This window comes from Helianthus annuus, chromosome 4 (genome assembly GCF_002127325.2).
Source record: "Helianthus annuus cultivar XRQ/B chromosome 4, HanXRQr2.0-SUNRISE, whole genome shotgun sequence".
NCBI lineage: Eukaryota > Viridiplantae > Streptophyta > Magnoliopsida > Asterales > Asteraceae > Helianthus > Helianthus annuus.
Window position 1 is genome coordinate 171,614,898 of NC_035436.2, and position 15,108 is coordinate 171,630,005.

At 32.2% G+C, this 15,108-nt stretch overlaps 2 protein-coding genes and 1 long non-coding RNA gene across 3 annotated transcripts; 2 read left to right on the forward strand and 1 right to left on the reverse strand.

Annotated features, from left to right (window-relative positions):
* Window positions 1-2,725: 2,725 nt before the first annotated feature.
* Window positions 2,726-5,946, forward strand: LOC110936371 (flowering time control protein FCA). Its single transcript, XM_022178739.2, has 12 exons — window positions 2,726-3,093; window positions 3,562-3,632; window positions 3,962-4,040; window positions 4,217-4,299; window positions 4,389-4,446; window positions 4,616-4,719; window positions 4,831-4,897; window positions 4,997-5,076; window positions 5,166-5,230; window positions 5,315-5,375; window positions 5,499-5,630; window positions 5,720-5,946. Exons 1-12 carry the CDS (start codon window positions 2,865-2,867, stop codon window positions 5,801-5,803), a joined length of 1,113 nt encoding a protein of 370 aa, XP_022034431.1. The 5' UTR covers window positions 2,726-2,864; the 3' UTR covers window positions 5,804-5,946.
* A 2,224-nt stretch (window positions 5,947-8,170) lies between these two features.
* On the reverse strand, window positions 8,171-9,487 carry LOC110936369 (WRKY transcription factor 23). Its single transcript, XM_022178738.2, has 3 exons — window positions 9,009-9,487; window positions 8,785-8,937; window positions 8,171-8,707 (listed from the first exon to the last, which is right to left on the reverse strand). Exons 1-3 carry the CDS (start codon window positions 9,434-9,436, stop codon window positions 8,473-8,475), a joined length of 816 nt encoding a protein of 271 aa, XP_022034430.1. The 5' UTR covers window positions 9,437-9,487; the 3' UTR covers window positions 8,171-8,472.
* LOC118491140 lies at window positions 9,221-9,798 on the forward strand. Its single transcript, XR_004890536.1, has 2 exons — window positions 9,221-9,358; window positions 9,481-9,798. It is a non-coding gene; the product is annotated as an uncharacterized LOC118491140 (long non-coding RNA).
* The last annotated feature ends 5,310 nt before the right edge of the window (window positions 9,799-15,108 follow it).

The window sequence follows — 15,108 nt, forward strand, 5'->3', positions numbered from 1 at the left end:
TGATTTTGTAGTTGATTAATATGGCGAATATCAACCACAGAAAACGACGTCGTGTTGAAGAAGAGAGTGTTCTTACAATAACTGAAGAAGGATTAGGTGTGTACTAGCCGAAAACAAAAGAAACTGAAGCGGCATATGAAACAATGCTTAGTATCATCCAGTAACAGTTAGGTGGTCAACCTATGAGCTTATTTACTGCTGTTGTACATGAGATTCTTCGGTTGCAGGATGAAGTTGCCAAAGAGTTAGGCATACCCGTTCAATTTCAGCGTTTTTGGTTATGGGCGAAGAGGCAGAACCAAACATATTGTCTGAATTGTAGATGGTGATATTAGAATCGTGTATTTGTTTGTTTGTTGATTAACTGTTGTTTGTATCCATGTATTTTGAATAAATTATGAAAATAAAACAATGGTTGACACATCTGTTGACCAAAGTCAATAGATGTTTGAAGCCACTATTGGGTTAAAATAGTGTTAAGTGTTTTGTGGAGAAAAAGTGAAAACCACTATTACCTAAAAACAGATGTTAGAAAATAAAACAGTGTTTGAAACCACTGTACTGTTTTAACCACTTTTAAACCATTGTTGGGTTACAACAGATGTTAGAAAAACTGTATTAACTACTGTTTAAAACCCATGTTGCTTTAAAGCAGATGTTAGAAACAGTGTTTTGGGTTAAAACAGATGTTAGAAAATAAAACAGTGTTATAAACAGTGTTTTGGGTTAAAGTAGTGTTATATAAAGTGTTTTGGGTTAGAAACAGTGTTTTGGGTTAGGAGATGATGTTTCAAGTGAAGTGGTTGATGAATTTCAGAAGACAGCGGAAACGGAGTCGAAAGAGTAAACTGTATTTACCGACTCTTCGAACATAAACTCTGACCCGAATTAAGAACAAGGCGAGTCAACGTAGACAGAGTCAACGGAGCATACTGAAAGCACAGACTCTACGAACAATGGAGCAAGTTCAACGGAGACTGAGTCAACTCATACAGAGATGAAGGAGCAAACTGAAGGTACCAACTCTACCAACAACAAAGCAAGTTCAGAGTCAAACTCAATGCAAAATGAGTCAACACAACAACAAACTGAAGGTACAGAATTCACGAATAGTGAATCAAATTCAGATGTGAATTCAACACCAAACGAGTCGACACAAACAGAATCCAAGGAGCAAAGTGAAAGTACCAAAAATGAAGCAAATTTAAATAGTAGACATTCATGAAATAGTTTAAGACCAAACTGGATTTTTAGTTAAAGTGTGTAATCGTATGCATGGTTTTCTAAAAACCACCCGTGTTTGCATATGAGTGTTACCGCTAGTACATATAATAAAAGAAACCAATGAGGAGACACATGTCATTAATTGGAGCTATCTATTTTTTAGTTTTTTCCTCTTTCCTACTTAATTATAGATAATTAATATTAATTAAAAGATAATTCTAAAATTAAATTTAATTTAATGTAAATTTAAACAATTTGTATAGGAGATAATATAATATTTTAAAATATGTATTCGATTTCAAAATTATTTATCCTGAAATTAACAAAAGACGTACACTAAATATAAGTAATATAATGTAAATGATTTATTTATTTGATTAAACTAAAGTAGTTCAGGGTAGAACCTATTTCAGAAATGGTTATAAGAGGTAAACAAAAACATTAATTAATGTTTACTGGTTCTATACTTTTATTTTCGTGTTCAACTCTCAACTCAAATACGGTATTCACTATGTTTACGTGACATTTATAAGAACCATCACCGCAATCTCCCCATCCATCATATATCGAGTATATCCGTTTGTTTTTTTAAAGATATTTTTTTTATTAGATTCATTCAACCCGTGTAATAAACGAGGTTTTTTTAAAGATATAATATTTTTATTATTTACCATACAAAATTACATTTATACAACTCGTGTAATACACTGGGTTTTTAAAAATGTAACTTTTTTTATTATGTGGTTTATAAAATTAGATTTATTCAATCCATATAATACACAAGGTTTATATAAATATAACAAGATATAACTTTTTATTGATTGATATATAAAATTACATGTTCTCAACCCATACAATATATGAGGTTCTTAAAATTGTGACTTTTTTCATTATTTAATATATAAAATTAAAATTATTCAACCCGTACAATACACGGGGTTCTTAAAGATATAAATTTTTTATTATTTAATGTATAAAATTACATTTATTCAACCCATGTAATAAACGAGATTTTTAAAGATATATTGTTTTATTATTTGGTATATAAAATTACATTTATCCAACCCGTGTAATAAACAACATTTTTAAAGATATATTTTTTATTATTTGGTATATAAAATTACATTTATTCAACCCGTGTATTACACGGGGTTCTAACCTAGTATTATATAAATGACAATGATAAGGGCAGGAGGGGTGGTGAGTGATGGATCACTCGTCACTCGTGAAACTATCACGCACACCGCCGCCACAATACTCTATAACGAGTGATAGTTATAACGCGTGGAAATTATCACACCGTGAAAAATGGAAATTGTGAGGAAACATGAGGGTTTATTGTTGGGTGTTGTGAGTGATAACCATTTCCATTAAAAAGTTGTGAATGATAAGATAATAGTTGATGACATGACATAACTTAATTGGATGTTGTGAGTGATAAGTTAGTAACGAGTGATGATCACCCCTTGCCCTAGGAGACAATTTTTTTTCCTAGTGTAACAGCGGTGTCAGCTTAAGAAGCTAAAACAAAACCAGAATAGAAAGCGAAAAAACGAACACAAAACAACTCAATTACTCAACGCCGTAGTCAAACAACCGGAATCCGATTATCGTTAGGGTTCTACCGCCAGTTCCGTCATATGGATCAACACAGCAATTCTCCTTGGTCCTACGACAACTCCGCCCCTCCGCCCTACCACGACGGCGGCCCCTTCAATCACGGCGGCCACTACAATCACCACCGTAGATACCAAAACAACAACTACCAAGACGCCGGTGGTGAACCATGCGACTCATTTGGATACTCCAATGGCACTGCATTTTCGGGACGAAAGAGACCGTTCTCACAGTCTGTTCACGGACCTCCTGGTTTGTATCCAGTCTCATCTTCAATTTTGATTATAATTATGCAACAGATTGTGTATTATTAATGCATTTGGTAGGGCTAGGGTCTGGCATAATATTTTAGGTGTAGATGTGGATTTTTGCAATCCAGATTATCTCAATGTTTGGTTTGTTTGTTCATGAACATAGAGGAACTAAATTTAAGATTATCACTGAATTGATTCATTCCGTTCAATACCGATTACAATATATAGAGATAAACCGGGCTGTGAGCTTGATACTGATAAATCGTAAATACTATAATACCATATGGTCCAATACTACCTAGGGTTTTGTTGCTAAGTTGATTTGGTTTGTGTTGTGTTGATAGAGGTCCGCTTTTAAGGGCGGGATGTGTTGAAGTTAATTTGTTAAATGCAGTAATGCATTGTTCCTTGTGTTTTCTGTACTAAGAAGGCTTCCTAAAGTTGTTTTTCTTTTTATTTGTTTCAGAATTCTTTGATGGTGGCAAGTGTAACAAGCTTTATGTTTCTAGTGTTCCAAGAGAAGTCACAGAAGAAGATGTAAGTTAGTTACAGCTAGCATTAAGTTCTGGTCTTCGATTTTGGTGGTGTTATTCTTAGACTACTGATATATATGTTACGAACATCGCCAATGATGAAGATCGTTTTAGAAACTGATGACATTTGAGTGACTTACCTTGGAGCATTTCATTACTTTTAGGAGCACTAGTTGTACGGTTGCACCTCAAGATCACTCATTCTCATGAATAATGTGTTTGTTTGATGAAATGCGTTCTTTAATTTCCTGTATGCTATCATCACCGTCAACACTTATTTGATCATTATCACCGAGTTATAGTTACTACTGTTTTCTCATCGTATCTTATCAGATCCGTTCCTTATTTGGTGAACATGGAACCATCACCGAAGTTGTTCTTTTCAAGCAATTAAAAAATCTCCAACAGCATGGTAAAGTATGCTTTTCACCAGCCCACCATTTTTGTATGTATATGTTCACAACGGTTTGAGAAATTACATAGAAAATGAAAATTCTCAATCTGTGGTCAGATCTTATGAATTACATATTTTTTCTTGTTTCATGCATGATTGTCCACATTATAACGAATTAAAAACTGTATTTCCAGACTGCTGTTTTGTTAAATATGCAACGATAGAGGATGCTTCACAAGCTATAAAAGCTTTAAATTATCAATATACTTTTCCTGGAGTAAGTTCAACTATGCCGGAGATTAAGGTTGAACCCTTCCTTTGATTTTAGCTATAAATTCCCATGTATGCGTGTTCATATTATTTCAGAGTTTGCGTCCCATTGAAGTTAAATATGCCACAAAGAAACCAGAACGTCCAGCTCCAGGTACCTTCATCTTATTGCATGCTTTCCTTGGTTATATAAGGTATTTCCTTTTTGAAATAGTTGAAAAAATCTATACTAACCAATATTTCAACCTATTTTGGGCCCTTATTCGCTAGAAATTTGTGACATTTTTGATCTCATAATCCGTCTCTCTAAATCTGTGTGATAGGTTTTTTGAAGACATATGAAAACAAGTTGTTGAAGGGCGGCCTTGAATCTCAAGTTTTTGTTGGTTTCTTGAGCAAGCATGCATCAAAAGCCGAAATTGCAGAAGTATGTTCCACAATAAGTTTGAAATCAAAGTAGTGTTTGTAATGACATGCCTTTTATTTTGATGTGAGTTTCTATCTCCTTTTGATTTATATAAAATATTATAACTTCCAGATATTTTCCCCTTATGGTTATGTTGAAGATGTTTATATAGTTTACGATGAACAGAGGCGGGCCCGAGGTTAGTCATATGCATCGACTCGTATATGTAAATTCTTTTTAACGGCATTTGTAATTGTTTTTATATTATATTTTCTACTTGTTCATGTTGATGCTCAAGGAACGGGATTCATCACGTTCTCTGATAAAGCTATGGCAGCTGATGCAATTAACGGTCTGAATGGAAAATACGTGATGAAAGTATGTGACCTAAATAATAACACACTTACTAGATAATAAATATCTGTTTAATGATACTTGTTTTTTTACAATATTTTTATTATATTTAGGGCTGTGATCAGCCGTTGGCTGTCCGGTTTGCAGAACCAAGGAAGCCAAGAGTTTGGGAAAACAGGTTCGTGAACACACTATTGTTTAAACTAACCAGAAATAAAAGTTATTATGTAAGATTGATACATCTTAAATTTTGTTACTGCAGATATCCACCTTACTTCAATGACCCAGTGGCTCAAACCTCGCTACCTAATAGTTCACAGATGGTTAGTGATCTTCAATTGTGCACATTTATGACCAAATTTTTTTCGTAAAAAATATTGTTTAGTGGAAATTAGAACCTCAATTTTTTTTTTATCATTTTTATTTTTTTTCAATTATCTGTGTAGTCATCAGTTTCTAGCGCTTGTTCTGGGCCGACATGTATGGAAATGGAAGATCTACCTGATTGTGAATGGAGTGAGCATATATGTCCAGATGGCAATGCATACTACTATAATTGTGTAACATGTGAAAGCCTGGTAAGATTTTTTCTACTTTTATACACTTTTCAGACTCCAAAATACCATTATAACTTATTATTGAATTAACATTTTAATTTGGCTGTCAGTGGGAGAAACCTGAGGAATACAGCTACTATGAGCAACAACTTGAGAATTGCAATCAGCAGTCTAATCCTACATGGGTATCATGAATTTGCAAGATCCCATGTGAAGGTAATTGTGTGGCTACTGGTTTTCTTTTGCTGTTTGTATCAGCTTATTGTATGCAAATTTGGGTGATTCTGGTATTGGTTTTGATCAGACTGCTTCTTACAAAACAACTTATTTCACTCAATAGTCGGTTTAGATAAACAGTCTCAAAAACAACTTATGATAATCTCATACGCTGATTTAATTTTTTTAAGATAATTAGAGGATAATAATATAATATGTTATGATACAAATTTAGTGTGTGAGAGACTAATGTTTGGTATAACTAGAGTTATGCGGCGCCCGCGTTGCGGGACGCTAAACCGAATATTTCTTAGTTTAATAACATGTACGCCTTTATGTCGGTTAGTTATACATGCTACTTATAACATGATATTAAAAAAGATGTATCAAATTAACCAATCAAAGAAAAACAGTACCATAATTTTGATAAAAAAAATAATTAAATCGATGGGAAGCGTGTAATTTAGAGTGGGGGGCAAAAGAATAATTTCTCAGGACCAATTAACGAGTGCTAGGCAGCTGTATGACACGAATAAAAACAAAATTGAGTCAACCAAGTAAAATAAAACACTACCATGGTTTTGCAAAAAAAAAAACGATAGCAAGATTGCAATTTTTAGCTGAGGTAAAATCGTAATTTTATAATGGAGGTAAAATAATATTTTTAACTGAGGGCAAAGCCATTTTTTTTATTTTAAACTGGAGGCAAAATCATAATTTTTTAACTGCGGGCAAAATCGTAATTTTTAGCTTGGGGCAAAACCAAAGTTTTATTTTGAACTGGGGCCAAACCGTAATTTTAAACTGGGAACCAAATCGTAATTTGGCAGGACTCTAGCTGGGGGCAAAACCATAATTTTATTTGAATTTGGGGCAAAATCGTATTTTTTAACTGAGGGCAAAATCGTAAATTTAAGCAGGGGGTAAAACCAAAATTTTATTTTGAACCGGGGACAATATTATAATTTTAAACTTAGGATAAAATTGTAATTTGGCAGGACCTATAAATAACTATTATATGAAAAAAAAAAAAAAAACCAAAGTGGCCGCCACTTTTAACCAACCACGTAACACAACTATTCCCGCTGGCCACTTGAACTTGTATGTATTGTAAATGTAAATAAGGATTATGATTTGGGGTAAATGATTAAATTCAGAAAGAATATTATGTTGGCATTTTGCACATGTCTTTGGCCGGATTAATAGCGGATGATTGGACATTCATTGAATGGAGAACAAATCTGAGAGGCCAAGTCACAAGTAAAAGATTTTTCTTAGTGCTTGATGACAATATATCATCACCTCAAATCACGCCTGTGGGCCCAAATCGCACCAGCAGCCAGGGGTCTACAATCAGATTTCTGTTTATGTTTATGTTTTTGTTTTTTAGTCTTTTATCATAAGTAGGCAATTCTGCACTAATAATTTGTTAGTTCTTATGGTAAAAGAGAGATTCTATTCATATGGACTGATGGACAGGTCTTGAGTAACCATTTCATTATGGATTGGTGTAGTTGGATCCCGGCTAAAGTTAACATTCATGCTTGGAGGTTGGAGATGAATAAAGTTCCTACGGCCGAGGCCCTTTTGCATCGGAACGTTGGTATCGGTGATTCGACGTGTCCTATGTGTTCGACGGAAGTAGAAACCGCGGATCATATGTTTATCGTTTGCTTCATCGCTTCTATGGTGTGGAACGGAGTCAGCAATTGGTGTAAAATTCCTTACATATTTGCGTTTTCTATTCAAGACCTTCTTTCGGTTTATAAAGGTCTTAGTGTGTCGGAAAGGAAAAAGGACGCGGTGCAAGGTATTATCATGATTGCCTGTTGGAGTCTTTGGCGAGCTAGGAATAATGTTAAATTTTCGAATGACCCGGTTAGAATAGAAGGTATTATTAGTGAAATTAAGGCTTTAAGTTTTTTGTGGTTTTCAAATAGGTCGAAGCATAAAGGGGTAGCTTGGAAAGATTGGTGTTCATTTGTAAATATGTAGTTGTGTAGTTTGTTGTGGCGGCCCGGCTTGGGTCGTTTTTTGTTTTAATGAAATTTACCTTTCAAAAAAAAAAATGGACTGATGGACAACGTTAACATGTTTAGCTAGTGGGCTTGACGGCCTAACAATAAAAAAAAAAAAAAAAAAAAACAACTTATATTGCTTTGGATGAAGATGCAATATAGACAAATTCTACAATCATGGACCGAAAAGATGTTGTAAAGAATGTTTGACCGTTGATATTGTCTAAAGCGTTTTGAGGCATTTTGATTGTTGATGAGGGTGTGAACTATATGCATAAACATGATTAGTCGGAAGTAACTCTATTGTGGTAAAAGAACAACCTGGTGGACAAAACGAACAATATTGGCTGAGAGACTCGAATCTTACAAATACCCATTCAAATTACAACCCGAGGCAAAAAGTAGCATGTATAAAAAACAAAGAAATACAACATAATAAAGAAGGTTAAATCAAAGAAAAAGGTAAAAAGATATGACACCATTGATTCCCATGTACACACCAAAAAAGTGAGTAAAACTAAACTCTTGCAGTATGTATACTTATAAAATAGCTAGCATTAACCATGCATATACACTGCTTGGATCTTTAATTTCATACATTAAAGATAACTATGCATGGATGTGGATGATCAGTTATAACAAGGCAGCACATCCTGAAGAAGCCCTTCTTGTTCTAGCTTTAGCATAGCAGGTGGAGCAGTGGTGGTGAGGTGATTATATGAGGGAATTAGTGGTGGAGAGTTGTGAATAACTGGATGGTTGTGTTGGCCTTCATAAGTTGTAATAACATAAGAAGAATCACCCATACACCTTTCCACTCTTTTCTTCACATTACATGATGCACTTGTGCACCTGTAATAGCTCCTGCAAATCAATCAATTGTTATGATTATTATTATTCTAATTATTTAAGAATTAAATAATTAATTAATTTACAAATACCTTGGAAAATGGCTGTTCTTGACAGCTTTCTGGCCATACTTCCTCCATCTGTAACCATCATCCAGATGATCAATCTCAGTCCTTGTCATGAATGCAAATCTTGCTTCTTTTTCTTTCTTTTTCTTCTTTGTTCCACCCTTCTCTTTAATGCACCTATATATATTCCAATTTTACATGCATTCATTCTTTTCTTTCAATATCAAATAAAAATAAAAAGAACTTACTGTTGATGAGCTGCAGGTGAGGAAACAGAACAAGAATTTGGTGATGAGGGGTGTCCATTCAACACCACAGATGATTCTTCTTCAACTTCATCAACGGTTGTTCTAACCTTCTCTTTCCGATTATCATCTTGGTTCAAGTGCTGAGCTGACGTGGATATGTTCATGTTCATATCCATTGATGGTGGTAGTGGTAGTGGAAGCTGGTGATCATACGACGTCGTGGTGTTGTCAAACATAGAAGAAGGATAAGAATAATAATCTTGATATCCCAGTAACTCCATGAACCCTAATGAAGTCTTCTGATCATCATCATCATTAGCAGCAGCAGCAGCAGATATCGATGAAAATGGGTCAGAATGATTATGATAATTGTATGGATTATTATTATTAGTGTTTACCATGATAGTCATCAGCTCTTTGGTGTTCATGGATACAAAATCTTTGATCTAAGATGGTTTTTTTTGTTGTTTAGGTTGGTATATGGGAGTATAAAGGAGGCTTGGTGTGAAAGGTTGACCGGGAGTTGTCGGTAAAGGATGTACGGAGAACAGACAGTGGCCGGTGGTCGTATTTAATGCCACCACTGGCTTTGACTCTGACTCACAGATAGATAAGGCTGTACGGGGCACCCTTCGGGGACCCCTTCGGGGACACCATATCCCGATCGGCAAGGCTCCGCCAACCCTTCGGGGACCAAGAGAGAAGGATGGAAGCCGGTGGCGGCTCACCGAAGAGAGAGGGAGGAGAGAGAGAGGGAGTGACCAATCACATCTTTTCTTTTTTTTTTTTTTTTTTTTTTTTTTAAAAAAAAAAACCCAATTCACCTAAGAGGGGAGTGGCGCCATCAAATTGGGGTGTTAGGGGAGTTTAAGAGGGGAGTTGACGTGGCACACAGGGATTGGTTTGGCGTAAGAGAGGGGACTCACCTATTAGGTGAGCACCCCCTTCACCCTAAGAAGGAGGGTTGGATGGTAACTTGTAGCTATGTCTAACCGACTTCTATGGTCAATTTCACTTCTTGTCTTATTATGGAAGTTTGCATATTTAGTCCCTAAACAATGCCTATATTACATAAAGGACTCTCTCTCTCTTTATTAATTTATAAGGATTTGTTTTTGGTGGAAAAAAAAATTAAAAGATAAGGCTGTGTGTTATGGGTTTGGGATAGGGTTGTAACGAATCGAATGTTTAGTGAATAGTTTGTGAATCGTTCGGCGGAAAGTTCATTTACGTTTGTTCGTTTAATAAATGAACGGACATTAACAAGAAATTTCGTTCGATTGGTTAAATGAACGGACATGAACAAAGCTTTCATTCGTTCGATTGTGTTCGTGAACGTTTGATAATGTGTTTATGAACGTTCATTCATTTATGATGATTCATCTTTATTTGTTTATGTTGTTTATGAAAGATTTTTGTACATTTATATCATTTAATTTATTACCCTAAGAATTAAAATAGGAAACCCTATTCCTACCTTGTTTTTACACCATTCCACTTTACTTCCTCATTATTCACATTGATTAATACATCGACCTCCGTTTCACTATTAGGACTTCAAGTTACAGCATTGCTCCGTCCGACATTGATATCTAGCCTCCGCTCCCTTCAGCAATTTTATTTGTGTTCGTGAACCAAACATGTTCATATTCTTAATGAACGAACATGAACAAAAAGTCTCTGTCGATAAGTGTTCGTAAACACATTATTTCCTTAAAGAAGTTCATTTACAGCTCTAGTCCACTAAGACATACTTTCGTTAAATGATTCTATATTTATATAAAATGGTCAATGCGAGGGTAAAAAAGTCATGTCATGCAAACTTAACTGAATGTTCAAAAGCAGGTAGAAAGTAGAGAATACAATAGTGTGAGGAATTACCATATGTGTTAAAAAAATGAGAAATCGAGAAGATAGATTTTAAAGAAGGTACTTGTTTAGGGATTAAAAGATAAATATATTCAGGTGTGAATGTATATTAGTACGTGCCAGCCGTGTACTACCTTTTGTTCTTTTCTCCCATGTTCGAAATAAAAATGAATGAAATATAGATTCTATTCGAATGTTTTTAAAGCTTTATTCAATTTCTTATTTAATCTATACTATATAATAAAAGAAACCACCTTAGGGACACTTGTCATCATATTAAGTCATCTCTTATAGATAATTATTCTTTTAACCTCCTTTAATTAATTATAGATAACTCTCCTACTAAATATTATTTAATTTAATATCTTATATAAAAGATTTTCTTCCTTTATAAAAGAAATAAACGAATTGAATAAATAACAAACGAATTATGTTGATTTCCCCTATGTGTTGTGGGCTTTAAATCCATACTCATCATGCGTGCATACGGTTTTTATTTTTATGGTATGGTCATATCATTTATTTGAATTAATTATATTTGAACGTTTTTTTAGTTTGGTATCAAATAAATGTTACGAAACTTAAAATAAAATTAACTAATATTATTTATCATTTGTACATTTACGGAGTTTTAAATAAAGGGTTAAATTTATTGAGACTTCGTTAACAAATTTTGCAACAACAGAATAATTTATTTTTATCACGAAAACCAAACTTTGTATTAATGTATTAAATATTTTTATTTTCACTATACAAAATTACATTACTCGACCCATGTAACACATGAGTTTTTTAATATATAACTTTTTATTATTTGATATATAAAATTAGATTTATTCAATTCGTTCAATACACGAGGTTTTTTAAGAATATATATGTTTTATTATTTAGTATAAAAAATTACATTTATTCAAACCGTGTAATGCGCATATTTTTAAAGATGTATTTTTTTATTGTTTGGTATATAAAATTACATTTATTTAACCCGTGTAATAAATGAGGTCTTTTAAAGATGTATTATTTTATTATTTGGCAAACAATATTACATTTATTCAAACCGTGTAATACACGTGGTTTTAAAGATATAAATTTTTATTATTTAATATATAAAATTATACTTATTCAAACCCTATAATAAATGAGGTTTTAAATATATATTGTTTTATTATTTAGTATATAAAATTTATTTATTCAACCCCGTGTATTTACACAGGCCCGGCCCGGAGGGTGTGCAGGTTGGGCGACCGCACAAGGCCCAAACTCCTCCGGGGCCCGAAAGGTTTTTTGTTTTTTTAAATATATATAATATAATAAGTATATATAAATTTTTTGTTTCAGTCATGTTATCAAAAATGATGGCTGGTCTGTTGGCTTTCTTTCACACGTAAAAGAGTTTTGATGGAGGAATGTGGTTTTGAGTTCGATTCTTTCTTAGGCTTTGTTGATTCTTCTTTCTATCAAGCTCGTTATTATCGTTTTGTTTTTTTTTTTCTTTTTCCCCTATTTCAGTAACTTTACTTTTACGTTTTGTTTTTTCCTTCTTTTTTTTCCCTACTCCAGTATTGAGTTTTATTTTTTTGTTTAGTGCTTAAATTCTCTTATTCCAGTATTAAGTTTTATTTTTTAGTTTAGTGCTTAATAATCTCTTTTTTTATTTAGTTTATTATTTAAACTAATTTAACAAAACAATATTTGAAATGTTTTTTTATGATACAAAAACTAAATAAATAAACACGTTTTGGGCATGTTATGACTATATTTTTTGGGTTTTTGCTTTTGTTTGTTATAACGTATTAACGTGCGCATCGAAACAAACAAAGTTTCCACTCGGCTTAACACAGCGGCCCATTTTTTCATTTATTATTATGTTTTCTAGTATATAAATAAATAATAATTCAAATATATTTATATTTTCTTTACAAAATTGAATTGTTGGCTTCATATTATACGGGCCCGTTTTTTCTATTCGCCCTGGGCCCAAAACTTTTTGAACATTTTCGGAGACGGCCCTGTATTTACACGGGGTTATAACCTAGTGTGATATATGTTGAAGTAAGTTTTTCATTTAACCAAGTAATTCTGTCACGTACATTCTTTGTTAATATTTTCTATAAATTGATACATTAATCCATTTGTATAAACTAATATTGTCCAATTTCCTTACAATCACATATATCTTTTTATCTACTAATAATACGTTCAAAACGCGTTGATGGATGATAAGTAAGAGGTACATGGTAGTTTTCTCATCGACTATTTAGGGCGGCTTAAAGTTTTAAAAATCATAATTTTTATTTAATTACTATTGAATGGTTTATTGTTAAAATTTGAAATTTAAGAAGTGTAAGTTAATTTTTAATTGCAAAACGCCATCTCTTGTTCAAATTGTCTCCCTTCTCCAGTATAACTATTAACTACATGCAACATCCTCTTTACTCATATGTGTTTGGTATCATATGTGTTTGGTAATACTAATTAAGGTAAAAGAAGTTTCATTATAAATAACGTTGTGCATGTTTAGTTGGTCTTTTGTTATTAAACACGAATACACTTGATTACATAAACTAATAGAAAATTATAATTATGTGGAAAAACATGCTTAAAGATATATAAATTTCTAGTCATATACCTTATAGCATTATGATACAATCATAAATATATAAATTTTGTGTATTTATATACCACTATAAGCATAACACAATTTAATAATTATAAGATATGCGCACATTAATTCATCATATGCTTACTTTACTTTCTCATATCAACTTTACGTTTTTTTGGAAAAAGATCAAATAAAAATAGCTTTATCGTATAAAACGTATGAAATGCATGAAAATGGTAAAAAAAAAAAAAATACGGTGGCATTTTCGTAATTATTTACTCGTAAAGTAACTATCAAAGTTACCTTATAAATGATTTTGTAGGGTAATTTTGGTCTTGTAGGGTAATTTTGTAAAATGACCTTGTAGGGTAATTTTGATACTGTAGGGTAATTTTGTAGAGCATCATAATTAGTCTACAAATGATATTGTAGGGTAATTTTGATCTTGTAGGATAATTTTGATCCTGTAGGGTAATAATTAGATGTAAAATAATTACGAAAATGCCACCACGTTTTTTTTAACTTTTCATGTCTTTCGTACGTTTTTTACGATAAGCCTATTTGTACAAGATCTTTACCCTATGTCTTTAAAACAAAAAAGATAAAATTATATTCTTAATTTCCAACCACTTGTTTGAATCTTCCTATACTAGTAAATTAAAATTCTTTTTTGAACATATGTCACTTCATGGTGTATTCTCACCTTATTTTCCTATTTATCTCTTACATAAAATAATAAGGGATAATAATTTTAAATAAAAATTAGATAAGAATAAATATATGTTCTTCTATAAATAATTTTAAATTTGATTTATTTTGTTTTAATTTCTAACTAGGTTATAACCCCGTGTATTACACGGGTCGAATAAATGAATTTTATATACTAAATAATAAAACAATATATATTTAAAACCCTCTTTTATTGCACGGGTTGAATAAATATAATTTTATATATTAAATAATAGAAAGTTATATCTATAAGAACCATATTGTACGGGTTGAATAAATATAATTTTATATACCAAATAAAAAAGTTATATCTTTAAAACCGCTTGTTTTACACGAGTTGAATAAATGTAATATTGTTTACCAAATAATAAAATATTTAAAACTTGTAAATGTAACGAAGTCTCAATAAATTTAACCATTTATTTAAAGCTTGTAAATGTAGAAACGATAAATAATATTAATTAATTTTATTTTAAGTTTCGTAAAATCTATTTGATACCAAACTAAACAAAACGTTCAAATATATAGTTAATATCAAGAGTAAATTACGATTTTGTCCCTGTGGTGATATCACTTTTACCCTTTTAGCAAAAAAACGAATCTTTTAACATCTGATCCTACAATGTCTTTTTTTCTAACCCTTTCGGCCCCTACCAAAAGGGTTAGAAAAAAGACGTTGGGGGTCCAAAAGGGTTAGAAAAAAAGACGTTTAGGGCTCAGATGTTAAAAAATTTCTTTTTGGGCTAAAGGGGTAAAAATGATATAACCACATGGGCCAAAATCGTAATTTACTCTAATATCAAATTAGATAACTAAGTTTGAATTTGAAGTAAATAGATAAATATAAAAGTAATAATTAAACTAAATAATATTTAGTAGGAGGATTATCTATAATTAATT

What these genes read in the sequence shown, in the direction of transcription:
- LOC110936371 (XM_022178739.2), top strand. Translation starts at nt 2,865, where the DNA reads ATGGATCAACACAGCAATTCTCCTTGGTCCTACGACAACTCCGCCCCT. An exon ending in GTCTGTTCACGGACCTCCTG is followed by an intron (nt 3,094 to 3,561) that starts GTTTGTATCCAG and finishes TATTTGTTTCAG; the next exon opens with AATTCTTTGATGGTGGCAAG. An exon ending in ACCAGAACGTCCAGCTCCAG is followed by an intron (nt 4,447 to 4,615) that starts GTACCTTCATCT and finishes TCTGTGTGATAG; the next exon opens with GTTTTTTGAAGACATATGAA.
- LOC110936369 (XM_022178738.2), bottom strand. Translation starts at nt 9,436, where the DNA reads ATGAACACCAAAGAGCTGATGACTATCATGGTAAACACTAATAATAAT. An exon ending in TCACCTGCAGCTCATCAACA is followed by an intron (nt 8,938 to 9,008) that starts GTAAGTTCTTTT and finishes GAATATATATAG; the next exon opens with GTGCATTAAAGAGAAGGGTG. An exon ending in AAGAACAGCCATTTTCCAAG is followed by an intron (nt 8,708 to 8,784) that starts GTATTTGTAAAT and finishes ATTGATTTGCAG; the next exon opens with GAGCTATTACAGGTGCACAA.